We start from the raw sequence: 27878 nt of genomic DNA, 5'->3' as shown, positions 1-27878 counted from the left end.
CTAAGCTTAGATTCTTCAGGGTACCCAAGTGCACAGCTCCCTCCAAAGACAAAGAACATTTATGAGCAGTGACCATGTCGACACTGGACTTTTTCCTTTTCAGTTCTTTTATAGGAATCATTTAATAAATATCCAGGATAGTTGAAATCCTAAGCCAGGACAGTGGCAAAATAAAAAAAATAAGCTGTTTTGAACTTTTATTTTATTTGCATTGAAGCCAGAATAAATCCATGCAGATAGACAGATTTCTTGTGCTCTTACAAAACTGCAACTAAGAATATTCTTGGCCCCTAAGACAGATGCTGATTTCTCTTGTGTGCTGTTTGTTATAAAAATCCCCATTAAGGTCAACCTTATATCCCTGGAATAAAAGCATTACATCAAGTAAAACTTCTGAGACAGTGCTACTTCTCAACAGTGAAGAGAAATGCGTTGAATTAATCCAATATCTAGTTTAGGGGTCTGCTTTAGGGTAAGAAAAATTTGCCATAGGTTCTACTGAATGTACTAATGTAGATCTCTCCTTCTTTGAAAAAGGGAGCTGAGGGCAACTAGTGCAGAAAAAACAGCCCGTATACTGTGGACTCTTTGTCCACGTGTGAACTCTTTGTTCTCCATCAGGGTCCCTCTGCCTTCAGAATCCAATAAATATTGAATATACAGAGAAAAAGCCTATTTTTTTTTTTTTCATGATCATTACTGTTGCTCTCACTTGTTCATTGTTAATCCCAGGAAAAAGCCTTCAAAAGCCTCCAAACTGACATACAACATGCCCAGCTGGTTTAAGCAAATGCCCCATCTGATTAGCTTTAATCAATTAACAAATACTTGATTCTGATCAGTGCCAACAGATGCAATACTGGTTTTGTATCCAAACCAAACAAGTTTCCTAAAACCCATACAACACAGTTGAAAAAGTCTAGGACTTACGAATATTGGCTGGTTTCATTGTGTCCAACGTCTGGGGAATGCAACTTCTGGACTAAAATACGGATGATGCAAATGAAGAGAATGAAGTTCACCTGTCAGGAGAGGGAGAAAGGAAACAGAGAGAAACAAAAAATTAGTATTTTTGTCCAGTGAAAAGAGCCGATTGTTAGAGGGTGATTCCTTTCACTGCATTTTTTTTTTTTGCCATGGAGCAAGCTGTTGTTAAAAAGCCATGAGCAGAGAACCCCACTCTGGGAGCACATAGTAAACCGACACAGGATGGCAGCCATCTTGGGCCTGACATCAGCCTGCTTGGGACTTTGTGTCATACATCCCAAGTATGATGATGTCAAACCCATAGAGCACAGCTATGCACGACGTCCTGCTGCGCGGGGGAGTGCCGACGACAGGGTGGGAAAAGAGCCTTGGGAGTTAGCGGAGCGATGGACGTCAAAGCCCTCGGGAGACGGTGACATGGGACCGGCTGCTGAGCATGTCAAAGACTGAGGTGGTGAGCCAAGGAAACCGAAACAAAACACAAAGCAGTATCCACTTCAGCGGGCCTCTACTTAATGCTACGGGGCATGTCTTCTCTGGAGAGAAGCTGAAGACCTTGTATAGCAAGGCATAGACCTCACCGACACAGTGGAAAACATTCTCTCCCACAAGGTTAGACCCCAGGCGTCTAGCTAATACCTAGATTTCAGATGGTGATTTTCACTCAAAAAACCTCCAAGTGCTCTACCAACATACTCAATCAATGTTAACCTTATTTAATTGCAAAGGCATAGAGCTAGGAATCACAGTTCCCTAATGGCACGTAGTAGATGGCATGAATTGAATGCAAATATACTTGCTTTTAAGGTCCTATCCATTGAATCACTCTGTTATTCATGCAACATATACAATAGAAAAGTGATGACGGATTTCTGTGGACTTAGTTTAGTTTTAATTTGGCACACAGTCTCTTTCTTTATCCTTTCATGGTTAACGAATGCACAAATGATTCTGATTTTTAGAGGCTTAAAGGCTGGAAGGGATTGTGTTAACCAGCCAATCTGATTTCCCACAAAAACAGGTTGTAAAATTTCCTCCAGCAATTCCTACATTTATCTCAACAACAGGTGAACAAAGTAGATTGAAGCACATCTCTCATTTAGACACTCACTCTTTTTTCAAAGGCTATGAATGACTGGAAATTAATTGTATTTCTGGGTTATGATGCATTGCTTAATCACTTTTGATCTATCCCATGCCATTTATCATAGTTTCTATTCATATTTATTTGCTTATAAAAATGGTTTGCGTCTGATTCGGTGGCATGTAAAATCCATCAGTTCAAACCAGTATTATCTAGTTCAATTACTCTAATGAGCATTGATAGCACACAAGCTGCAGTGCTGAAGGTAAGATTGGAGCAGTTAAATACTGTGTTTGCTCATAGTGGACAAGAGCAAACGTGGACACAAGGCAGTGGTAAGTCAGGTGGAGCGTGACATAGGCTTAGTGGTAGAAGATACAGCTATCAGGCTTCTGCAGAAGTTGTTTAGTTTATTTTTCAACCTAGAGTATAATCAAAGGCACTTGATCTGCTCCCAGTGCTTAATATCTTATATATCTTATACATCTTGTACATCTTATATAGCTTATATATGAGATATATGTATTTCTTCCTTCCATTGAGATCTATGCCTTTTTCCCATGGATATGGAGAAAATGTTGCATTTCTCCCTGAAGAAACCTGCTGTTCATCAGACAGCGGTTTTCACGCCCTTCCTTTGTGACAGATTTATATGATATCTGCAGAAGGAAAACCAGAAATTGCTGGATAAATTTTGATTGGCAATAAGAAAATGATTTATTGGCCAAAAGAAAATGTAGAATCATTAATCTGAGGAGAATACGATGTATTTCTGGACCCAAAGGTTATCTTGGGAAAGGGAAAACACTATCTATAGCTTTCTATGATGATATAAATATTGTGAGATGTGTCGTCTAAGTATTGTATTTCTTTTCAGTGAGGTGAACAGAGTAAAATGTAATTATCCAAACTGTTTCAGTTCGGAATCCCTGTATGACAAATGCCACGGAAAAGAAGTCTTCTTGTAAAGGTCATAATGTACGTGGAATACGAAGAATGTATGCCTAAGAAAAGATTTCTGTTTAAAAGAGATATATTTGGTTTGATTTCTGTTGCATTCCTTTTCTTCCCTTCCCACACACTTGCCTTCCTTTAAGAAAACTCAAAGCTAAGTTTAACTCGAGTTCATTTGATTTTAAGTTTTGGCTTGATACCTGACAGAGGAAACATGTAATGTTCAAAAGCACGGAAGGACTCAGAGTTCCTCAGAAGTGTCATAGTTTCTGTGGTGAGAATGGATTATATCCAGAGAGGTAAGAAGTCAAGCACTTCTGCTGATTTATTTGGAAGTTAGCAAGCTTCTCAAGAATTTACTTAAAAAACACATATCTGGAATCCACCTTTGTACTGGATACTATAACAAGAGGCAAATATCTGGGGGAACGTATCTAACCTCTTTTTATCTAGGTAGAAATTTGTGGTAGGGCTCATCCCATTTTACTTTATAGTGTTGACATCTACAACTGAACAAGTCATCCTGGGCTCTGCTTACGGTCAGCTCAGAGAAACAAAAACATTCATAGCACAATTCATCTGATCTAATTTAGACATCCACTGATTTATTAGACAAGATGAGCCTTTTCTGGATCTCTAACCATGTTCCTCAACCTTCTTTGGCTACATGCACCCATGGCTACTGCACAAGAGTGCCCAGGGTGACTAACTGAGATGGAGGTGGTCCAAGTTAAATCAGATGAGCTCCACCTTGGTTGCCTAGTCACTTAAACTCTTCCTAACATCGATGCTTAAAGCTAAATGTTTATCTGGAGGGTGAGTTTCCTCATCCTAAGACAGATATTCAATTGACACTGTGATAATTTCTGTCAATGCATTTTCTACGGACAGTTACAGAACACTTCTCAGCACCCCTTCAACCCCCACACTTAATATGAAAGATGGCTTTGCAGCCAGCAGAATGTGCTGATACTTTACCAAAATAGACACCAAAATAGGAGTTTTAATGATCCACCAGAATGGGGATTCCACTACTTCCTCCCAGCACCTAAAAAGAAACAAAACCAGACTTAAAACATCAAGCAAAGCAAGCAAGCAGCTATGTAACCTTCTCAGGTACTTGGTTTCCCTAAATGCTGAAGATAGCTATCCTAAGTTATGTGAAGAGGACTAAACCTGGTGTGCATGAACTGGGAAGGGCTTTGCAGTGGTGTTGAGCACCGGTAGGCACCAGTTGCTTCAGGTATAATGCTGTGAGCTCTTTTCCCCTTGGTAATGGAATGGGTTGGAGGGTGTTACATCACGGTGAATGTGGGGGAGAATGGTGATTTGCTTAATTTCTCCTACACTGAGGTCTGCTACGTGGAAATGCTATCAAAATCACACATTCATGAGGGTATGGGGGTTTTGTTAAGCACAGAGGAATTGGCACCATCAGGAAAAAAACAACATCGCCTTCTGAAAAAGATGACGGACAGCCTACGGTGGGATTAGTCCAACTAAATCTACTCAGCTGCACCTGAGCTATGGATCTAGTGAGACAAGTCCATAGCAATTTATTTTATCTTGAAGTCAGAATTGTCTGCAAAGCACACCACTCACCTAGGTCCAGGGAAATGGCAGAACAGGAATGAAGTGGAAATGACTAACACTGCTTGGGACACATGTATCTGCAGACCTCGCAACAGTCAGGTGACCGAAGGTGCCTTTTTAGGAGAGCATTAATGAAAACTGATCTGCATTCATGTTTGAAACAGATTAGTGGAACCCGTCGTAGACAATTTCACCCGGATCCGGCTCATCTAACTCAAAACTTTGACAGCGCAAGTAATGGCAGACGAAGAGAGGCACTTTTAGGGCACAGTTCCTGAGACCTATTTTAGGCATCAACTTTAGGATGAAAAGAATTGCACTCCATGGACTACACTGACTAAACCTCCACTAGCTATAAAAGGAGATGAGAGCGAATTGCTCCCATACAAATGCTTATACTTGGTCAGGTGCATGCTGCCCTTTCATTTAGAATTGAAGTGGCCCTAATTATGTCTAGTGCTCTTCATTTTTAAAATAAATTCAGGCAGTCTGAATGAAGGTCACTTTGATTTGGAGTTAGAATGTTTAAATAGAGGCTTAATGTTGTTTAACCAATCTTACATAATTAGGTTTTATTTAATCTGGATTAATGTCCTGTAATTTTTCTCTGTAGGTAATTTTAGTATGCAAAAAAAATCTGTTAGGTATTAGCATATCCTGTAAATTCACATTCTGTTTTACTTGGCACAAAAACATAGAGCGTTAAAGCCTCCAGAAAATGCAAAGGAGTCTGTATTTTTATTAAGAATTGCTGGATCTGAGTGGGAATATATAGTAAGAAAAATTGGTATCTAGACTGGTTAAATCCTTTGGTCTCTATCTCATTGTAGAGGCTATTTATTAACAAATTAAATAATGTGAGTTTTATTCAGACAGAGTAAAACCATAAAAGAAGTCAGTAGCCCTCAGGAAATGTGTTAGCATGACTATAAATCAAAAAACGCGATGAGAAATCTGAGCTGCTTCTCTTACGGAAATAAGGACAAACCAGGACACATTTGGAGAGAGAGAACGCACGAGAGAAAATGGAGTTAACCATAAGCTGTAAATGCAAGAAGCGAGGGCATGCACAGTGACTACATAATAAGCACCTGATTCTGTAACTCTCTGGAGTGTTTTCTCACAAAAGTTTTTCCAAATACTATAGTTTGATTGCTGGAGTAAAGGCATGAAGGAGCACTGCAGGATCAGATCCTATTTACTTGCATATGTCCTTGGATAGCTCTAATATCGACCTCGTTTACTTAGCTGTATTCTGTCTGCTGCTTACATAAAGTATCAAAGGCAGCTGTTAGGTTAAAGAGGATGAAAAACAGATCCTAAAATCTGCCTGGGGGGGGAAAAAGAGTTTTCAGAGTTTTTCTGCGGGAAGGCTAATGGGTGTGCTTATTTTCTGCTGCACCAGCATATTTAGGGTTAATTCTGCAGGATGCAAAGCTCTGAGCACCCAGCAGCTCCTTGGCTGGTATTTTTGTTATACGCAGGATCACAGGGCCAAACGTGACCATCAGGGTCTGTTCACAAATTCCCTGCAAATATCCTGACCAAGGGGTTGGGAAACTCTGCTCTGCCCTGGTGAGGCCGCATCTGGAGTGCTGTGTCCAGTTCTGGGCTCCCCAGTTCAAGAAGGACAGGGAACTGCTGGAGATGGTCCAGCAAAGGGCTACAGAGATGATGGGGGGACTGGAGTTATGAGGAAAGGCTGAGGGACTTGGGGCTTTTCAGTCTGGAGAAGAGAAGACTGAGGGGGAATCTTATCAATACTTATAAATACTGAAAGGGAGGGTGCCAGGGGGATGGGAACAGCCTTTTTTCAGTGGTGCCCAGTGACAGGACAAGAGGGAACGGGCACAAACTTGACCATAGGAAGTTCCATCTCAACATGAGGAGGAACTTCTTTCCTGTGGGGGTGGCAGAGCAGTGGCACAGGCTGCCCAGAGAGGTGGGGGAGTCTCCCACTCTGGAGCAATTCCAACCCCGCCTGGACACCATCCTGTGCAACTGCTGGAGGTGCCCCTGCTCTGGCAGGGGGCGGCACTGGGGGAGCTCCAGAGGCCCCTTCCACCCCTCACCAGTCTGGGATTCTGTGATTCTATGAAACAAAGAGCGTGAGTGACTGGCCTAAGCTGACATAAACTGTGTGTCTTCAGGGAGACCTCGGAATGTTTCCCGGTCCATGGTGGAAGGGAGAAGCTTTTGCTCTGCTCTGACCACCGTTGGGGTTAGGGCAGGATGGCTGGGTTCCTAAAACTGCAGGGCTTTCCTTGGCCTTCCTTGGAGATAAAGGAAGGAAGAATTATAAAGGAAAGAGAATTGAGTCCGTAGGCTTACCCAACATCGAAAAAGTAAATCCTGACAATAGTCCAAGCAGTGATGAACAAGGAGGGGGCACCTGACAAGAGAAGAGATGGTGTTACTGACAGAAACAATTATCAATGCTTTCAGGGCTGTTCTTCCTCACTCTCCATCCCTCCTGAGTGACTGAAATGATGCCTGCCCTCAAGAGTGGCCGAATGCTTCACGTTTGCAATGGTCCCATGCCAAACGAGCAATATGTTGCTGAAATTTCTCTCCCACTGGCCATGCAAGATGAGTCTCCTGTAGCTGCTCCCTAGCAGATTTATCCTCCTGTTGCAATGCCTCCCAAAAACTACTGATGGTGAAATGCAAGGAATTGGAATCGCTTTAGAGAACTACAGTGTGGACACCTCTCACCACAGGTCTCTATAGCATCAACGGGGAGAAATATGTCCTTCTAACACACAGGTCATCCAAGCTACTTTAGATGTTTGCTTTAGAACAAGAAATACGCCCTTGGACTCCCTTGACTGTATTGTCTGGATCTTCACTGACTATAAAGGGACCCTGGAGTGACAAGTTCATATGTAGATGTCTGTAGCTGGCCACATTAACCCACCCCTGCTCCTCACTCCATGATCTTCTGCCTGATTAGGGTGGTCTTGTTCCATCCTTGGGGTGTCTCTTTTCTCTATGCCTCGTGTCTTTGATTAGATTTAGATTGGAAATACTCCAGGAAGGACATGTCACTTTGTTCTGGGTTAGTCACAGTATTGCGTATTGTTTATTACCAGTGATTTCTGCGTGCAATGGTAATACAAACTGTCAGGACTGTAACGAGGGTGTCCAAATTATTAATTCCTGCATGATCCATTTCAGATCTACCACTAACGGTCTTGGAAATGATAGATGACTGAAAGGCCAAAAGATCCTTCAAGCACCTGTCATTTTCTCGAATTGCCCTTCCTCACCCAAGCAACTGCAGAACACATTGCCAGTGCAAGGGATTTCCTCTAATTTAAAATCATTACCTTCACACTTTTTTTCTTTAACATCTGCCAGGTCTACTGTGTTGAAAGAAAGGGTATCTATGCACAAGGCAGGTTTAAAGAAGGTCTGACCTGATTAACTGCATCTGAAACAAGGCCTGCTAACATCAGCTCTTCCTATGCTTATATCATGGAGAATTATCTCTCTTCCACAGTGTGAACCCAAGCGTAACTCTGTCACTTTCGATGGAAGTTACTCTATGGCTAACTGATCAAATCCTGAGCCCTGGCATACCCCTGTACATGACACTATTTTATTTTTTCTTTTCTTTTTGAGATTCTTCCCTGCTCTAATTATTTATCAGTTTCAGCTATGGAGAGCATGCATAGAAAGCCATTTTGCTTACTTATACATAAATCTTCAGCTAAAAGACTTAAAGGGGAAAAGAGATCCCTGTTCCCTCTTTGGAGAAAGAGGAGAAGTTGATGTGGTAAGGTTAATTTGCATAAGTTAGCAATTCAGCTCTGAGTCGCTTTTTGAAGAGTTTAATTCTGTCTTCCTTGCCATTTTCTCGTTTTGTTTTGTTTTATTTTATTTTTTTTATTTTATTTTATTTTATCGATGTGTTTGAGATTAGATTCACATTAAAGCTGGAGAACTCATGAATGCAGTAGCAGAAGGTTATCAGTATTAGCACACAGGTGACGGCATCCAGGATAGCTAGCTGGTCTCAATTCAGTAAGACAAGGACAGAGTGATGGACTGCAGTATCTGGTTCAGTCCAGGGGTCCTGCTTTGCTGGAATCTATCCTTACAATTTAAGGTCAATGCATGATGTCCACTTTGGGATCCCAGTCAGGATCAAAGGACTAAATGACTACAAAGGTGATAAAGATTTTCAGACCCACTGTCCTTGAACACACTGAGGTTCACTATCAATGAACCTAACACAAACTAAGTTCTTAAATACCTTTGAAGATTTTGGCTAATGCTGTTAAACTCCTCTGGACATCACTCGATCTTGCTCCCGGTTGCACTAACAATTCTTGGCAGCAAGGTTACATGTGTACTACATCTCTGCCCTGTCTGAGGCCCCAGGTTTGTGGATTACATTGCTGTTAAAAATGCCTGCCAGGATCACCTCTTGGCATTCAGTTTCAAGAAGATGCATACCCCAGCCAATCAAGATGTACCACCAAAAGTACTTCCTCTCTGAAAAGAAGGAGATGACCAACAAGGTGTGAAGATACAACCCTTCCACCAGGAGCCAGAAGAAGTTGGCCATGACGCAGTACTGGAAGAAAACCATCATGGCTTTGCAGCCTACCTGGAAGAGAAGAAATGAACAGTGGTGAAGTGCAGCATGTTTCCATAGCAAACACACTGAATTGGCAGTCAGTCTTGCTCTGTGTGCAACTTTGGGATCGCTTTATGCAGCTCCTGAAGCCCTTATGGAATGAGCTCCATGGTAAAAAGCCAAAAGCCCTACCAAGCTTGCTTCGGGTTGACAGCCTCAGCATGCGTTAACCCCTGCATGGAGTGCAGCATGCATCCTTGAGCTCAAGTCTGGACGCCATTTGTTTGTATGCATGAGCCTGGAAATGTACTCAAGCTTGGAAAACCTGCTGGGCATTGACAGGCTGATATGCTGGACCATGATCCCTACCAGCATGGTGCTGCTCCCTGTGGGTTTTGGATGTACGTCTCTGGGAAGTTGGCTTAGTAGCAGAGAGGATGCCAGAAGGTCCTGCCCTGATGTGCAGTCACCAGCCTCTCTGCTCTGCCAGGGAGGGCTCGTGGGGCTGAGCTGTGAAGCAAACCATTGCACTCACTCAGAAGAACCCTCCAAAAAGGCGCTACTTTGACCTGAGACTAACTCAGTGCCTGGTTTACAGTGCAGCCCAGCTGAACCCTTGGTTCAGCATGACAGAAGTGATCTGCACCAGAGAGTAAATGAGAAGGTGTGGGAATTTCTTATGCTATTTTTGGCACTGATGTTAGCGTCTTCACGAACAACACCCTGAGTGACTTGGGCATCATGGTCCCCCCATCATTCTTTAGTAGTGGTTTTGGTAGTGTTAAGTTAATGGTTGGACTCGATGATCTTAAAGTTCCCTTCCAACCTAGATGATTCTATGATTCTCAGTGGGGCTGTGGGGCTGCCTGCTAGAATTACCTGGCTCCCTGGACCAGAAGAAATGAAGTCTCTAACTTGAACAGACTCTTTCCTCAGGGTAAAAAAAAAAAAAACAAAAACAAAAAAAACCCAACTGTGTGAATTAGCCCATGAAAGCAAAGTCCATTTGTAGTCACGCCATGGCCTGGTAGATATACAAAAACTAAAGGGGTGTGAGACTGGGATTTGAAGAAAGCCAAGTCTACAAATAATTATGAAGACTCAGTTAAGAAAAGAAGGATTGGGATATACATTTTTAAAATAAAGAAAAGGGTAAGGAGGAGAAGCAGGGTGAACACTAATGAGCATGGACAGATTTGATTGCACTGGAAGGGAAGAGATTTGAAAAGGGAAGGAGGATTGTTTTTCTTCAGGAAATGAATAATTAAACACAGCAACTTGCTGTGTGAAGATTTCACTGCAGCACAGGTAATGGGAACAGTCAACTTGCAAAAAGAAAAAAAAAAAAAGGGAAATGTCTCTCTGAGACTCAGGGACCAAGCCCACCGCAAACCACCTGAAGGTAGAAATCAGCTGCCCAAAGAAGTGTGTCAGCCCTGGCCATTGCCCCAGCACGGGATGTAGCAGGTCCAGCCATTGCTTTACAGGAGATCATCGGTGGCATCATTACACACACCCGCGCCATCTGAGCATCCTTGAGATGCTGATTCAGCAATAGCCTCGTTGCCTTCAGTGAGTCTGCTTAGGTAACACCCTGCAATTATTGGGGCAAAGGCATGAGAATCTGGCTGCTAGCACTCTTTGGGTAGTCGCTCTTCCCTGGTGCTCTGTACGTGCAATACGTTGAATTTAGAGCAATAATTGATTTGCACCAGTGACGAGCTCACACTTCCCCCCCACCCTGCTCCCCTCTTGAAAACAGTTGCTATGAAACACGCTGGTTAAAAAGAGAAGTGTGGAAAGCGTTTTCTCAATGCCACATGCTTTGGAGAGGGACTTGTCCCCACCGATCGCTCAAAATTAATTCAACCCTCCCCTAGCACCCGCCAGGATGTCACACTGGGGACCCTCACGGGCTCCTGCTGCTGATCAATTTCTATGCATGTCACCTCCCTCCTGTGAGGCAGATGGCATCAGCAGAGGCTTGCCGCAGGGTGGGGATGGGGGAAGGCGGAGGCAGAGCAGGCAGTTAACTCCCAGGGAGGGAAGGTGACATGGAGCTGAGCTGACAAGGGCTGGGGATGTGGCAGAGTCCTCCCGATGGTACCCCTATGCTCTTTGTTTCTCCCCGCTGTTGTGTGCGTACGGCTGTGTGACATTGACACACCTCATTTCTGTTGCCCAAAGCCCGAGTGCCTGCTTGGCGTGTCCGCAGCCAGTGGGGATTTGCTGGTGTGAACGTACTCAGCCCTGTTGGGCCTACTGAATTCTTCCAAGGTTTCACTCTATCAGTATTTGGCCCTAATTCGGCAGCTCACAGGCGAGACTCGAGGTTTAAGGGAGCATCTCAACCACACGCTTCTCAAGCATGGATTAGCTTTGGGGACTGAATGTTGGGGAATCCTTTCTGGATGGCTCCATTGAAGCTGTGGCAGAGGCATGAGGCTGGAGCACGTCACAAGGAACTGCAATACTTAATAGCACCGGGGAAGGCTGCTCACAAAAACTGAGCGTGATTTCAGCCTCATGGAGAGTATCGGGCAGGGATCCCCAGCCTGAGTTTGCAGAGCTACTGCTGCCACAGAGAAGCTGTGCTGAGCTGTGGCAGCAGGAGCACCAGGTCTGGGTCCATCACCTTTTCTCCCAGTAGTGGCAACTACTGCTTTTGTGGTAGTGTCTGGCTCCACCTCCTTCCCTAGCGTGGTGGTGGCTTGTTATGGCCCTGAGGTGGGTCACGCACATGGGCAGCTGGATTTTGGCAACTTCTTCTCTGAGGGATCTGTAGCAGATCAATTCTTTGCTCCATGCTGAGGGATATTAGGTTATTTGAGCACTTGCTACCACCCCAGGCATTTTTTTTTGTTTGTTTACCTGGAGAAAAGATATTTTTATGCATCGTTTCGAGAATACGGCAATAAATGCATTGCAGCCATGGGATCCCCTGTGACACAGGGATGTCCTGCATTGGAACAGATTTGGATCCACTGTCCTGTCTTCAATCATGGTATTTTCTCATTGCCTGGGCTTCTTGCTACTATTGCCCAAGCTGGGTAAGTTTAAACTAGACCAGATATTTCTAAGACAAGTGCAGTTTCACTGTTGACTGCAGTGTTGTTCCATTGACAGCCATTCTTTGACAGCCAACTCAGTGACATGTTTGGAAAACAACCCTTCCTGGCTTTTGGGAGATCTTATTACATGCAACACTTGGTAATGGCTCTCTACCTTCCTGATCGATCAGATTCAGCCTCAGAATGGCTGTAATAATGCTGGGAAACAAAATCCACATTTATATAAGTTGCTTTACCCTTTAGATGACAGACACTAGGCAGAGATGAGCTATTGCATCTCACAGAAGACTTTTTTTTCATAAAGAGCAGACCTCATGATGTGTCAGTGTTGAAAGACTAATACAGGCTATGTTTAGAAAAGACATTTTCAAGAGGAAAAGCAGCATTACAGCACTGCTTTTTCTATTCTCTCCCTTTCCAGTCTCTCATTTACAACAGCCTATTTCCCTGTCTTTCTTCAGGGATCTTGCCCTGCTCATGTTCACACGAGATGTTGCAATGAGATGGTCTTCCTTGGCTTTGGGGATGGCACATCTACCCAAGTGGCTCCTCTCTGCTTCCCCTCTTTGGGACTGCATTAGACATGGGCCCCTTGCTTTTCCCATGAAGGGTCCCCTCCCTTTCCACACACACTGATGGTGACAAACCACGGAGATGCATTCTGCCTCCAGCCAGTGAGGGATGGAAACCTCTTTGACCCAAACAAACACTTTTGTGCTTCTCTTTAACTTTCTCATAGTCAATAAGAAAATTTAATCTTGATTGTTGTAGAAGTTTACTTGAGGATGAGATGAGGCATGACTTAGACCTACTGTATGGGCCAACCCTCCCTTGCGTCAGTGTGCTTAAACATCTCTGCTGTAAGCATCCACATTTATGACTATTTAATCTGAAAAGAAGACACTAAACAAGAATCAACTGCTCACAAGTAGACTGCTAGTGTCATTTTAGGCACTGTTAGGTATTGTGTTGTGCTTCCAGATGTTGCTCCAGAGGGATGGGGATTTCCTGTGCAGACCATTTAGGATACTCACAGGCATTTTAAGGTGTATGAGATGCCCATGGTCAGATGGCAGAAGTCTGCCCTTTATGGAGAATCCTTGCTGAGCTAGCAAGACATGGAAAAAAATGTACATACTGCACTGAATCCACTGCATATAAAGTGGATGCAAAATACTGTCTTGCTGCTTGTGGAGCATTTAGCATTCCCTGGATATGGGTGTGAATATCTACCTTCTAGACTAGAGCCAGGACTACGGCTCTGAAAGAAATGACTTCATTTCCAAATGAGGGGCATTTATTGCCCTCTGAGACAGAGGTGCCCTGAGCATACACCTATTTATTGCCTAACAAGGCAATACAGAAGGCAGAAGATACCACATTTGCTTTGAAAGAGAAGGGGACTTCTTGCAGCCATTTTAGGGCAAATATTTAATGAGCCATTGATAATTAGGAATGTATGCTGTCCTTTCAAAACAGGGCAACAAAGCTGGTGAAGGGTCTTGAGAATAAGTCTTATGAGGAGCGGCTAGGCGACTTGGGGTTGTTTAGTCTGAAGAAAAGGAGGCTGAGGGGAGACCTTATCGCTCTCTACAACTACCTGAAAGGAGGGTGTGGAGAGGTGGGCATTGGTCTCTTCTCGCAAGTTACGACCAATAGGACAAGAGGAAGTGGCCTCAAGTTGCGCCAGGGGAGGTTTAGGTTAGATATTAGTAAAAACTTCTACACTGAAAGGGCTATCAAAGACTGGAACAGGCTGCCCAGGGAAGTGGTTGAATCACCATCCTTGGATGTATTTAAAAGCCATCTAGATATGGTGCTCAGGGACGTGGTTTAAAAGTGGGCCTGGCAGAGTTAGACAACTGTTGGACTTGATGATCTTAAAGGTCTTTTCCAGCCATAACAATTCTATGATTCTATGATTCCATGAGAAAAGGAGATGGGTGAGTAGGAATGAAGCACACAGCTCGTTAGAAAGCTGGTGTGATGTTGAAAAGTGCTTAGCTGAGAAGCTGGGCAAAAATTTTAGGGTGTCAATCGTGGGTCAAGATTAGAGCTTTATGGAATGGTGGGAAAAGCAACAGAGCTACCCACAGCACAGCATACATGTGCAATGGCTGCTGTGAAAAGCACCGGACACTTCGTCAGATCATAGGAATAATGCACTCAAGATGCAGCCAGACTTTCTGAGAAAGAGCCAAAGAGAAGGGACATAAGGCTGGGAAAAACAAGACTGAGCAATGACCCTACCAGGCGTCTGCCCTGCGCCTAGTACCACTTTATACTTTCAAATAACATTAGTCCTGAGAAAAACATCTTTCTCATAACACTGATGTAGTGATCAGCTGACCCACCCAGAAAAATGCAGTTGAGATGCTGGAGGCAGTAATTAACTCAGAGCTGAATCTGTCATTGCATTAAATACACATATGTCATACTCCTCAGTGATAATAACTCTGCTCGAGCTATCCCTGCTCATTAATAACTGCTAAGGATTGTCAGTCTTGACCAGCTGCTGAATTTCTCTTGCTCAATATAAGCAGCTTAGTTGGACAGGAATTGGTCTGAGGTTTTGAGGGGGGTACACACACACAACCAACACACGTGCATGCAGCAGCCCCGTGTGCATGCAACAAAACTCTACAAAAAAAGGTCAATCGACTCCACAGAAATGCTGCGGTGCCTCACAGAGCACCACTGCACCAACACAAATCTCCCTTGTCTTCTTTACCGGGGATATGGTGTGCTTTAGGAGTTGGGTCAAAGAAGGATTTAGATTAAAGAAATATAAAAGGGCACTCAAGTGATTGATCATACTCCCACCCAACCCATCACAGCGAGCCTGGAAATACATTGTGATGCAAACAGTCTGCTTGAGTCTGTCCCTCCCTGTGTAAGACCTCTCCTGTACATGGATGTGACCCCTGTTCAGACCCCTTATTCCCTCCTCATTCCCTTAAATCTGTGCATTCTTGCTGCATAGAAGACATATTTAAGTCAACTTAAAGATATATTTAAGACACCATATGTAATCCTGGGCACTGCTGCGACTCCTGGCATTATTTATGAAGTTGGGACAGCACCTTCAGCCCAGTCTCCACTGCCTTAGGCAAAAGAGTGGGCTCAGATTCACCTCAATCCATCATGAAACCCGGAGACCTCAAAATCCCCTTTAACGTACTTTTTACCCGGGCTACCGCTACTGATGCAGGAGGAAGAGATTTAGACAGAGATTTCTGCAGGCCTCTTCATCAGAAGACAGATGAAAACTCATTTTCTCAGTGACAGATTTATCCAGCACTTTTCTTTTATGTTGCCCAGAAGACATGACCTATCTGAAGGGCTAGTTGCTGAGTGACTCACGCTGAATTTGCCCACAGCAACAGCTGCTCTTCTCCCCAGCCCAGACAATGAGGCTTCCTCGATCTTATTTAAAAGCTTTTTATAGATCCCAATCATGATCCTGTTGCCGGGGCACACCTGGAAGACGGGGTAGCATCGAGTAAGTACCGCCTGCTTTGGAGATGCTGAAATTGGGGTCTTCAGGCACAGGAACTGCCTAACCCTACATATCCATAACTACAGTGTCATTTTAGACACTCATTTCATAATCATAACTAAATTCAGAAGTCTCGATCTTGAGCTGATTCTCACCCCACAGGCCTAATTCAGATTGAATCCCATCTCAGCCTTTCTTCTGTTGAGATGTCCACCTCAGCCAAGGTATGATGTAATCTGTAATGAGGATGCAATAACGAAATAATTGCTCGTTTTGTAAGATTAGATGGTATGATTAATTCCCTGTCTCACTATGTTGGCACTGGAATTCATCCAACTGACAAATTCCCGATCACTTTATAATATATATATTCTACAGCACTGTTCATAACTCTGCATTGTCCATTAATTTCTGTGCATGTTGCATGGAAATGTCAGGGTAGACTTAGTTTCCAAATACATTTTTTTTTCATGGGGTACTTCTTTCTGCTTTTAGCTTTACTTTTATGTTATAAGGTTAGTTACTGTCTGAGAGAAAAACAATTTGATGGAAGGAGTGGATACACTACACTGGCTTAGATATTATGGCCTCTGTTAAGAAAGGAAGGGTGAGGATGTTCAATGAGCTTTGCCTAAGATGATGTTGCTCAAGCCAGTATTGTTTACTGGAAACAAAAAGAAAACATCTCTTGCCCACTCAAGTGGGGATTTTTGTTCCCACTAGAGTGTAGAGCAACCTGTTTCACAAGTCACCTTCACAGAGAGATCAGAGGTGGCTTTTCAGTAGTGACTGTCGATCCTGGCTTGGACCTTTCCTGAGGAGGTGGCCAAGATACAATATTGTATCTTTATACCTCCAGGCTATTTCTTGTTTCATTCCCATGCTCAAGGCTATTGGCTTTTACATATTATCTTTTCACTACCTAGTTGGCTTTGACAGAAGAGTGGCAAAGCGTGCCATGCTCCTGCAAGAGAAACTGCAGTAGAGAAGACATTTCCAGAAGTGGACTTGGCAGACTGAAGATGTGAATATCAATTTGTTATCTCAGCCTTCTGCTACTGTGTCTAGCCTTCTGCAGAGACAATTTGGCTACACAGGGTAATGCTTTGACCCTACAGAGGCCAATGGCAAAGCCCCTGATGGCTTCAACAGGGCTGGAGGCCTCATTTGCAGAAATTCAGCATGATGTCAGTGGAAATTGTTGACAGGAATAAAACAGGTTCTTACTGGGTGATTCTGTTCCTCCAAAAATGAGCCCTCAGGTCAAACCAATTTGCTGAGCCACCAAAAAAAAAAAAAAAGAAAAGGAAAAGAAAAAGAAAAAGTGTTAACTTGCCCTTAACGCACTCAACCTTTTGTGTAACAACAGAAAAAAAACCAAATTAAAAACAAACAAACAAGACTGACTGGCAAAAAGCCATCACTTTTATTTCTTCCCTCATTTTAATTGCAGTGGCAGACTAGATTCAAACAGGTTAGCAATAAAAAAGACCCAGAACGTTCTACCATGAAAGGGAATCAAGATCTATTCAAACAAGAAATCCCCTCCTAAATCAGTTGGGTGCCTTTGACTCCTTCCTGCCTTCCCTATCGTGGAGTCTGACGAGCAAGTAATTTTAAATGATAAATTGCTACACTGGTGCATAGATCTTCTATGATTCTTCAGATTTTCCTGGGAGATGCATGGAAACTTTGTGTGCTGAGGATTTAACACTATCTATGCACAAAGAAATTTGAGTAAAGAAATTCTTAAAATGCCATCTCGATAGAAACAAAGTGGCTTTTGATTGAGGCACGTAACCTTCACTTTGTGAGGGCCTAAGATGTCAAGTTCAAAGCCTTGGTAAAACAATTTCTCATCTATCAGGAATTATAAGAAAGAAAAAAAAATCTTTAAGGAAATTCATGGGAATAATAATTTTATGTTTTGATGATGGACCCTTCATCTCCTGCTGCCCTTAGTGGCTTCAACTGTAAGTCAGTCCTGACAAATGGATCAACGTAAAGGAATTCACAGTCACCATCTATCTCAGGCAGAGGGATAAAAGGCCTCAAACACACATTTTCCCTGTTAACATGCTGCTCTGCATCAATGGTGCCCCAGAAACATTATGCAAGAGTGCTCTTAAGCCTTGGCAATAGCAAATTAATTCAATTTATCTTAACCCGCTTTCCTCTAGGTCACAATGCATTACATTTTCATGCGCCCATCATTGCCTAAGAGCACACACTAGAATACTTACTCCATGTCAGCTGTCACTGGGCAATGTATTAAGCATTTATAACCTGGATTTGTGTCTGAGCTTGTTGATTTGTTACCACTTTCATAAAGCAGAAATGCTATTTCTAGCCTGATGAGCTGTGCTGTACAGTCATACACATGCATACAACTTCTGCAAGCTAAGTCTGGCCTGCTAAGTCATGACTGTGGAAGGATGAAGACATTGGGAAGAAGCTATTGGGCTCAATCTCCATGACTTTTTCCTGTGCCACCACTTCCACATGCACCCAGGCTGGGCCACTACCAAACCTGGACAGAATCATAGAATTATTTTGGTTGGAAGAGACCTTTTAAGATCATGAAGTCCAACCATTAACCTAGCACTGCCAAGATACCACTAAACCATGTCCCTCAGCACCACATCTACTCGTCTTTTAAACACCTCCAGGGATAGTGATGCCACCACTTCCCTGGGCAGACTGTTCCAATGCTTGACAACCCTTTCGGTGAAAAATTTTTTCCTAATATCCAACATAAACCTGTCCCGGTGCAACTTGAGGCTGTTTCCTCTTGTTCTATCGCATGTTACTTGGGAGAAGAGACTGCCCCCCCCGCCTTGCGACAACCTCCTTTCAGGTAGTTGTAGAGAGCAATAAGGCCTCCCCTCAGCCTCCTTTTCTTAGATAGAGAAAAGAGTGTTAATAAGAGTAATTAAGAGTATCAATAATAGAGTATTATTTCTCTGGTTAGAGTATAATTTCTCTAGCAATACCTCAACACATATGGAGCACAAAGTCCCATGAGATACCCTTGGCCTTTCTTTGTGCTCGCACCTCTTTAATGCCAGCTGAAAGCCAGTTGAAAATGGCAAGGCATTTAAAAGTCTCTCTCCGCTAATATGGAAGTTACATAAGACAACCTCTATTTTATTTGCTTGCAACACAGCAAAGCATGGCAGGGTAAGATCCTGATCATGCACTTGCAGAAACCTTGAAACTCTAGTAAAGTAAATGGAGCTGTACCAGTTTACGTCAACAAAAAATGTGGTCCACATGACTGCACTTCATGCCTTGCCCACTTCCCACGCACGTTTCCTCAAATACAATACTGTTAAGTTCAGTAGGAAGCTCTAATGTCTGCTTTTCCTCACATAAGAAGCAAGTTTAAGCCCCGTGACTGTGATCCTCAAGGCGATTTAAGCATTTTTCTTCTGCTGATTTTAACAGGAGTTATGTAACTGTCAGTCTTTGAGGGACTTGGCCGTTCTATTTGGTCTCTTTGAAATACTTGTTTGATTTTTGGGGGCAGTCTTGTGAGTATTTCTAAGATATGATTAGCTGCAGCTGGCCTAGCCTCTGCGTCAAATGACTCAGAGTTGAGTTTAGATGTAAAAATAGAATTATCTTGGTAAATGGGGTTACTGTCCCTATTTCGTGCTCATCAGTCGCAAACTAATGGCACTTCTGAACCCATCTTCAGTAATAAGGCAAGTCAACCACAAGACAGCAACTAAAGGAAGAAGGTGATCAGCGTTTTAATAATGCCCTTCTCGGCACTTGTCACCTTTTCTCTCATTATTGGCAATCCTGCACTGCTTTAAGGTACCAGCCCATGACTGGGGCACGGCTGTGTCAGGCACAACAGGGTCACTTATGCAATGAAAGTTTCTAGTCCAGAGCTCTTCCACAGACTAATTTTCTGATTTCACTCCTGGGTTATCTCCAGGAGCAGAGGAGAAGACAAGGGGATAACTCATCCAAGCAAAACTCTGTCAAAGCATGTTAGAGCTTGGTCTCCATGGTCCAAACCCTCTCAAAGGCTGCCTGATATGAGTCCAATGAGCACAAAGGGCACAACCCAGAATCTGATACTTTCTCCTTGGAGGCATGGATCAGATGCTAGACTCACATGGATCACTTTATCCATCCTCTGTGGGCCTGGCCTGGAGGGAGCCCAGCAAGAGCTCCCATCAAGCTCTCCCTCTGTTGCTTCCCATCGATTCTTTTGTGGCATTAGTTGGTGAATATACTGTTTCTCTTCTGTGTAGGGTTGCCCATGTTGGCAGCCTCTTCCCATCTTCTACTGCAAACCCCATCTCTCTAAAGCAGAATCCCAATCCCGTGGCACGTGTCTTCCTCGCTTGCTAGCCTGGCATGCCTCCAGCACCACACACCAAGTGCCTTGTTTCATCCTCCACTGCCATCCATTGCCTCCCTGTCTCAAAATGATGATGGTTCACCTTTAGTTTCTCTGACACTCAAGGTTTCCTTCACTCTCCGTCACTACATGTTCCTTTCTTCCCAAACTCAGAGCCGAAGCCCATGTTTCCTTCTTCTGCCACATCCTTTTAGCTGAGCTTCAGCTCCCAAAACCACAACCCTTCTTCCCAATCTATTTTATTCTTTACTTGCTATAGCCAGCCCTGCAGCTGAGTCCCTGTGAAGGGTACGGTGAAGCAACCAAGGCTTCAAGTGTGGCAGCCATAAATTGCTGTCTCACCGATACAGAAGGAAGTTACTGTTTGCCATCTGCTCCACAGCAGTTACCTGTGTTCAGGCCCTCTCCCTATGGTACTTGTGAGATGACTTAGTAGCCTACTTCATAAATGTCAGTGAGGGCTTAGGTAGGTAGAGATTCCTTCTGTTCTAGAAGAGATGATGAGATAACATGTTCCTGGGTTGGGTATCTCTGGACAGTTTCAAAATCCAAACAAGAACATTAAAACAGTCTCGGTGGATGGTTAGTCCATCTCGCACGTTCATGGCTGCTACTGGCCACGGGCAGCTAACATCCCAAACCTCTTATTTACAGCTTCTCATTTCTTCACACAGCCTTCATTCACTGAGCTTGCTGCATCCTTAAGTTAGCTCTGGCACTGATTTTTGAAAGCACATTGGAGGCATTTTTTATTTTTACTTTTTGGTAATATTTTCACCATTAGGGCCTCTGATAATTAAGGAATGTAGCTGTAGTCTCTTCGTGTCTTCTCTCCCCACCTCATCTCCATTTTGTGGTCCTTTCTAGAAGTGTCTTAATACCTTTGGTGAAGTGAAATTTAAAGTGCTGGTGTGAGACTTGAAAGAGAATTAACATACAATGCCTCCATTCCTTCCCCCTGCTTTCTTTCTGCTGTTTTTTATTTCTTTGTATCATTTACAGGAGTTTTCTCTAAGGTCTTTGTGGGGTTTTTTTTTTGTTTTTTTTTTTTTTCTTTTTCCCTTCCCCTCTGTCATTTGTTTTGCTGTAAAACTTAAGATTGTAGCAGTGATCAGCAGCTACGGAGATATAAGCAGATATCATCAGACCCAGCTCCAATTAAAGTCAAGGGAAAGATTAACATTTTCTTCAGACAGAGTTCTGCCAGGCTCTTCCCCCAAGCTCGTCAGCCACAGTTCAGACGTCCATCTGTGCTGTTAAAAAAGAGCTCACCCTCCTCTGTGTAGGTGGGAATAGATGTCTTTCCCAGAGGATGTAACACAACAAAAGGGCTGAGTGTCTTATATTTGTTTCATTTTTACACAAGTGCATAAAAAGCCTTATACTCTTCCATCTCTCCAACAGCCAGCATACTGGGACACTCTCACATGAGGCAGAGAATATGGATCTGAGTAGCCTCAGATGATGGTGCCCTGGAGAAGAAAATGTATCTTTCTTCAACTTCTACATTGAAAGTCCATGTAGGGGCCTGTAGCTGTTAACAATTTGGCCTCAGCAAGCTCATGTGAAACCCTCAGTTTTTCACACTGAAAATATGAGATGTGTATATGTGTTCACAGTTGCTAGAAGTCCCACCCTCCTTTGCAAACAAGATTTTTTTGTTGGAATTTGATTGTCTTACTGGATTGCAAAAGGAAAAAGATAAATGATCTAGTCTCTCTTGGCTGAATCTTCAGTAAAGGCCAATTTGCAGAGCTCCGAAAAAGACAGGATAAATTAAATCTCTAGAACCTGATCTTTCTTTATATCAAACTGTCGGTTTCTTTGTCTTTGTCTGGAAATGCAAGTGGTTCATCATTATGCTAACCAGATATTACAGTAATGAAACTATATCGAAACCTATCCATAAAAACACATACAAAAAAAAAATCAAATGAAATGACAATTGAAGTGTTCAGTTCAATTTTTCTACCAGGTTTTCTGTTTTGGCTACTGTGTTTCGCAGGGTGTTCTCCAGGGAGAGAAGGAAAGGGGAAGACAAAGCGTGGGAGTGCCAAGACGGAAGGTCACCAGGCCTAAGAAAACTACTGTGAAAAACTAAAACTAGTAAGGAGGCCTCTTGAGTCTGGCAGTGAAAAAAACCCAGAAGAACGCAGACAAATACAGGCTGGAAAGTGGCACAATTTTTCATGCAGTGTGAGTAATTGTTGGATGCAATGAAGTCACGTGCGGTGAGTTTTCTATCAGAAATGATCGATTACGGAGACAGAACATGTTCTGAACGAATCTAAATGAATAGTTACTGAAGAAGTCAGAGTGGGTGATTCCACAGACCCTCCCCTAGCCTGATCATCTCTACATCTGAGCACTTATGGCCCAGATTGACTAACACACTTGAGTATATGACTATTTTTAGGCAATATAAGCCAACAGGATGATTCAGTTACACATAATTACAGACATACTTTATGACTGAAGGCATGACAGAGAGAGAGAAAGTGGTTTTGGTCTACTAATGACTGTTGGTACCTTGGGCAATATGCTGTGTGTACATGTGGCCATCAGACTCCTCTGCTCTTTCTACCCCTCTAGAAAACTCAAGGTCCCTGCAGTGCTTTGTTTCCCACTGGAAAACAGGCTGAATTTTTCACCCAAGCAGCAAGACTTTTCTTTCCCCTCGGAGAGGGTTTATCAAGAAAGAAGGACCAAGGAATTCAAGGAGGCTACGGGTACCACATATCCCTCTGCAAACATCACCCAGTGCATGGTGCATGTTTTAGCTCACATGGCTCGGTGATGCTCATCACATGTATTTTGGCTGCATCAGCCCTGAGATGCTTACTGCATTTCTGCTTACTGCATTACTGCTAGCCACATTGTCAGTCTCTGTGGCCCGTAGAAATGGCCAACAAAATTTTTCAGGGTGTTCCTGTTGAACTTAATGGTAATCCAAAACTATTTGAGTTTAAAATGGCATAGAGTTAACAGTGTAACTGAGGTTTCCCAAACTGGGCAAAATGAAGTAAAAATGCTTTTGTGGCAGAGACTATGAATAAGGTTTTTCTTCAATTACACCTACATGTAGTGGAGTTCCTACTTGATTGGAGCATTGACACATTTGTTGGTGGAGAAGTTAAAATATTTTGGTGTGGCTGCTGCATAAAACATAAAATTAAGTTTTCTTGCTGCAAGAGGTAATGCCAGATTCAGGAATTTAGTCCCTTCATCAGAAATGCTGGGAGAGGTCTCTGTTCATATGGATTTTATAGCACTGAATCTCTTCTGGAGGGGGGATGTCTTTATCCTTTTTTTCCTTAAAGGAACTAACAGCAGTACTTTGTCTTCTAATAAAAGACTGCTATTGCTTTGGTTTTGCCCTCTTCTAAAACAGCATAGGGGTGAGAGCATTCAGTAAATTGCACTGTTTGTTCAAATCTCTCCTCAGCCTGAATGAGCTCAAGGCCATATCTTGCCATTATACACAAAACCTTCAGTAAATTGTGTATTAGGTCCTGGGTATGACATAAAAAAACAGATCCAGAAGGGATCTGCTGGAGTACTGTGCCCAGTCCCCTGCTATTACCAGCAACATTATAAATTTATTATGAAGGCTTCCTTTTTCTTTTTTTGGATGACTTCTGATCACATCTCTTAATTTTGGTGATTTCAATTTCCTGCCTAAATTTATTCATGGCTAGTGTCCTCTTACGTCAATGTGGCCTTTAGATAAACAGCTCTTCTCCCTCTTTAATGTTTGCTCCAGCTGATAACACTGAGTTTGAAAGTGAAAGAAATATCCCAACTCCTTCATTCCCCTCATTTATCATCCCAGTGGGGAAAATGCACAGTTGCAGACAGCTAGCGTGGGATACAGATCCATATGAAAAATAGACAATGATGTCTCCACAAAGATTTCCCACCGAGACTCCTGCAGAGATCCGGTCACTGCAATCAGTGAAGACCAGAGAGCCATCCAAATGCAGGAGGCTTCTTCAAAGGGAGGTGAACAGCTCCCCAGACTCCACTGAGTATATTAATTACAGCTTGACTGACTGTGATTGCACCCATAGCTAATGTGTATGTACTGACCCCATAGATACCTACGGTTAGTTACGTGACTCTGGATCTGACTCCCACCCTCACTGAAAGGAAAGGTTTACTTGAATCTCTAAACACAAGACCGCAATCTCCTTTGACCACGACATCGAAGAAATTACCGCAGGACTGGGAGATGGACACAGGACTGACAGGAGCCCCCTCTTGTAGAGGCCCAGTTGTAGGTTTGACCTCAGAACGGACCAGATGCCTATAAACTTTTGACCCTGCTAATTTACTTTATGCCTTTGGAATACAAATTAAACTGCAGCAAACGTTCTTGTTTCTTTGAAACGAGAAAAAAAAAAAAAAGTAATCTTCCCAAAGTGCTACCTCACACGCATTTGCAAGGTAATTTTTGGTGCCTTAAGAGGCAGAAACAGAATAAGGTGGAAACTTCAATGTGCATGGCTACTTACTGAACTCACAAAGCAGTGTTCAGATTCTCCACTTTCAAATAGGATGACATCTTTTATGAAGACTGCGATGGCTCTCATTATGAAGGACATGAAGAGATGCATATGAATATAATTTCGAGTACAGTGTAGTTTTCTGTTGGAAAGAGATGAAATAACATTTCTGAATAGCAAGGCTTCTCAAAAGCATTATTTATCTATTTACATGTTTCTTCTGCCAAGATACAGACTTACAATTAAACATTAGAAACCCTGAGACAGACTATGTTTTGATGTAAATCACTGCAAATCCACTTAGGCTTTTTTAAAACCACAAAAGATGTGGCAATCCATACATCTGCAGCAGTGTTGCTGCCTTTCCAATTCTCAGAAAAAAGGGTCAAAATACAGAATGACAGAAAACAGGTCTATCGCACTGCTCTCCACTGGAAAAGAAATGTTTTTGACTGAGCAAACTGTGCTCACGATAAAGGTTTGTTTTTCTGCGGACTGTTTGTACTGCAATAATTCTTTTCAAAGTGAAATGTTTCTTCAGGAAGAGAAATAAATTCTTAGCTGCTGCCAAAATTAACACATATTACAGGCTTTCTGCAGCAACATCAACTACATTTTCACTTAAAAACGACTAGTTATTAATGATCTTGAGAACAACACCAGAGTTTTTCTGTCCCTTGACCACTAATATTTTGAAGGTGAATTTTGATGAAGTAGGTCTTTTTTTTTTTTTTTTTACATCAGCCAAAGCGAAAGGCCTAATACTCTGGAAGTGGGTACTTTGTACAGTCATCAGAACCACAACAGACCTCACTCAGCAACATGATCAAATTACCACCTCTTAATGAGTCACTGTGCATTGGCAGAGTTTACGCGCTTAATCTCTGACAGCGGCAAGATAGTGTGACTGAGAGGACTCCTCTCAGTCTTCACCTTCACCTTCACCTTCACCTTCACAAGGTGAAGGCAAGTCAAATTACGCTGTTTCCCACACATGAAGAGCGTGAACCTCGGCAGTTTCACCAGCTTGGCTGGCACCTTGTACCTTGTGGAGATGAGACAATTGGCATGTGTGTCTGATTCACTCGTCCCTTGTGAGAGGAGTGGAGAGAGCATGTGTGCTGAGAAGTGCAAAGATCTTGAAGGTTGAGTCCAGTATTGGTATAAGTGTGAGAGTTACCCTAGAATGTATGCTGTTTCCTACAGCTTTCTTTGTGGGTGATGTCTGGACCAGACTGTCATAAATTGGACAACCATATAACACGTTTCAGAGAAACCCCTGCAGAGTGGCGTGAGGAGATGGAATCACATCTAGAAGGTTCTTCCATCTCACAGACGTCTGCTTTTTGCTGTTCTCCCTACACATAACATTATGATAGAAGACTACCTTTTATGCAGACTTCTTCACTGGAGGCACCAAAATTTAGATGCCTAAATCTATTATAAACAATAGAGACTGAGGATTGATTAATTAATTTGCTACGATCCAGGCATCTAATGCTATTTGATATGCTGTAGAGTATCTATCTGCCCATCAATCCATAAGGGCCTGGGTCTCCTGAACGTCCTGCATTATATCTGCTACTCGTGTGCACATCTCAGAGGCTCCAGTGTGTCTAAAATGGCTCTGGGTGTCTATCTCTTGCCACAAAGCTATAGGGGGAAGCACTTCTGAAATAGACTTTGGGAGGTAGTTTTGGGGTGTGATTCACCTGCCCTATTTAAAACACCTACTTCAGTGGAAGTGCATCATTCTAGAGTATCCATGTACACCACACTGACTAGGTGTCTGTGGACTGTAACAAGATTATGGGATAATGGCCTCTAATACAGAGATCTATCGCGTAACAACCTACATTTAGTGGGATGAATCCCACCTAAACAAATGGATTGGGGTTGTAACTCACACAAAGGCCAAAATCACATACCAGAAAACAATGGTACTGAAAGATGGAGGAACTTTCCTTCCTTTTCCAACTGAGTTTTGACAGAAGTCTTTTGCATCAATCTGTAACACTCATAGCCTACAACTTAAACGGCCACTACATTCTTTGAGTCATCCCCTTACCTATGGCTTTTTTGCTCATGGTCTTACCTGAAGAGACATAAAATGATCATAGCAGCCGTGAGAGCAATAAGCGATAAGGTATGTCCAATGGTGTAGCCGGTCTTGACTGTGCCATAGAACGCAGTTTGCTAATGTGGAGGAAAGAAACAAAACAGGTCTTTCACAGAGCTTCCAACATGCATTCCTAAATACACCATCACTGAGCTTTTACTGACTTTCTTGGTGAGACAAGGAAATCATCCTACTTCATTACATGCATCAAAAAATCATCGTCAAGGAAATCATCCTACTCCATCCACGCATCAAAAGAAGCGTGGTGGCTAGCAGGCTGAGGGAGGTGATTCTCTGCCTTTACTTCACTCTGGTGAGATCCCACCTGCAGTACTGCATCCAGCTCTGGAGCCCCTGACAGAAGAAGGACATGGACCTGTTGGAGCAGGTCCAGAAAAGGCCATAAAGATGATCAGAGGATTGGAACACCTCTGCTATGAGGATAGGCTGAGAGAGTTGGGGTTGTTCAGCCTGGAGAAGAGAAAGCTCTGAGGAGAACTTATAGCGGCCTTCCAGTACCTAAAGAGGGTCTACAGGAAAGTTAGGGAGGGACTCTATCAGGGACTGTAGCGATAGGACAAGGGGTAATGGTTTTAAACTGAAAGAGGGGAGACTCAGATTAGATATTAGGAAGAAATTCTTCACTGGGAGGGCCATGAGACACTGGCACAGGCTGCCCAGAGAAGCTGTGGCTGCCCCATCCCTGAAGGTGTTCAAGGCCAGGTTGGACGGGGCTTGGAGCAACCTGGTCTGGTGGGAGGTGTCCCTGCCCATGGCAGGGGGGTCGGAAGTAGATGATCTTTAAGGTCGCTGCCAACTCTAACCATTCTATGATTCTCTTAAAAAAACTCTAATTCCTTCACCCTTTAAAATCACGTCCAGTAGACTACATGACTCAAATACCACTTGAGTGAATAAGAAGAATGTGTCGGGTTGCGGTAAAGTTTGGATCACTCCAAAACCAGGTTACAGTTACACAAGGGAAAAGTTCATGCAGGAAAGAGTCTGATTTGACACTTGCAGAGACAGCTACATGGTTATAATCTTGTGGAACAAGAATGACTAATGTTCAGTTAAACAGCGCACTGACACATCAGCTCTGA

General features: G+C 43.1%; 1 protein-coding gene across 2 annotated transcripts in view; it reads right to left on the bottom strand.

Annotated features, from left to right (window-relative positions):
• Positions 1-27878, bottom strand: part of LOC104282398 (vasoactive intestinal polypeptide receptor) — a 74597-nt gene that overhangs the window by 8145 nt on the left and 38574 nt on the right. For both annotated transcript variants that reach the window (XM_009880488.1, XM_009880489.1), the window contains 6 exons: positions 26752-26852; positions 24666-24798; positions 9080-9233; positions 6950-7010; positions 4004-4073; positions 931-1022 (listed from right to left, as the gene is read on the bottom strand). In XM_009880488.1, coding sequence (XP_009878790.1) covers positions 931-1022; positions 4004-4073; positions 6950-7010; positions 9080-9233; positions 24666-24798; positions 26752-26852 — 611 coding nt within the window. The remainder of the gene's footprint in view (positions 1-930; positions 1023-4003; positions 4074-6949; positions 7011-9079; positions 9234-24665; positions 24799-26751; positions 26853-27878) is intronic.

The sequence above is a fragment of the Charadrius vociferus genome, unplaced genomic scaffold (genome assembly GCF_000708025.1).
Source record: "Charadrius vociferus isolate BGI_N301 unplaced genomic scaffold, ASM70802v2 scaffold12, whole genome shotgun sequence".
In the NCBI taxonomy this organism is placed as follows: Eukaryota; Metazoa; Chordata; class Aves; order Charadriiformes; family Charadriidae; genus Charadrius; species Charadrius vociferus.
This window is presented reverse-complemented; position numbering and strand designations above follow the sequence as displayed.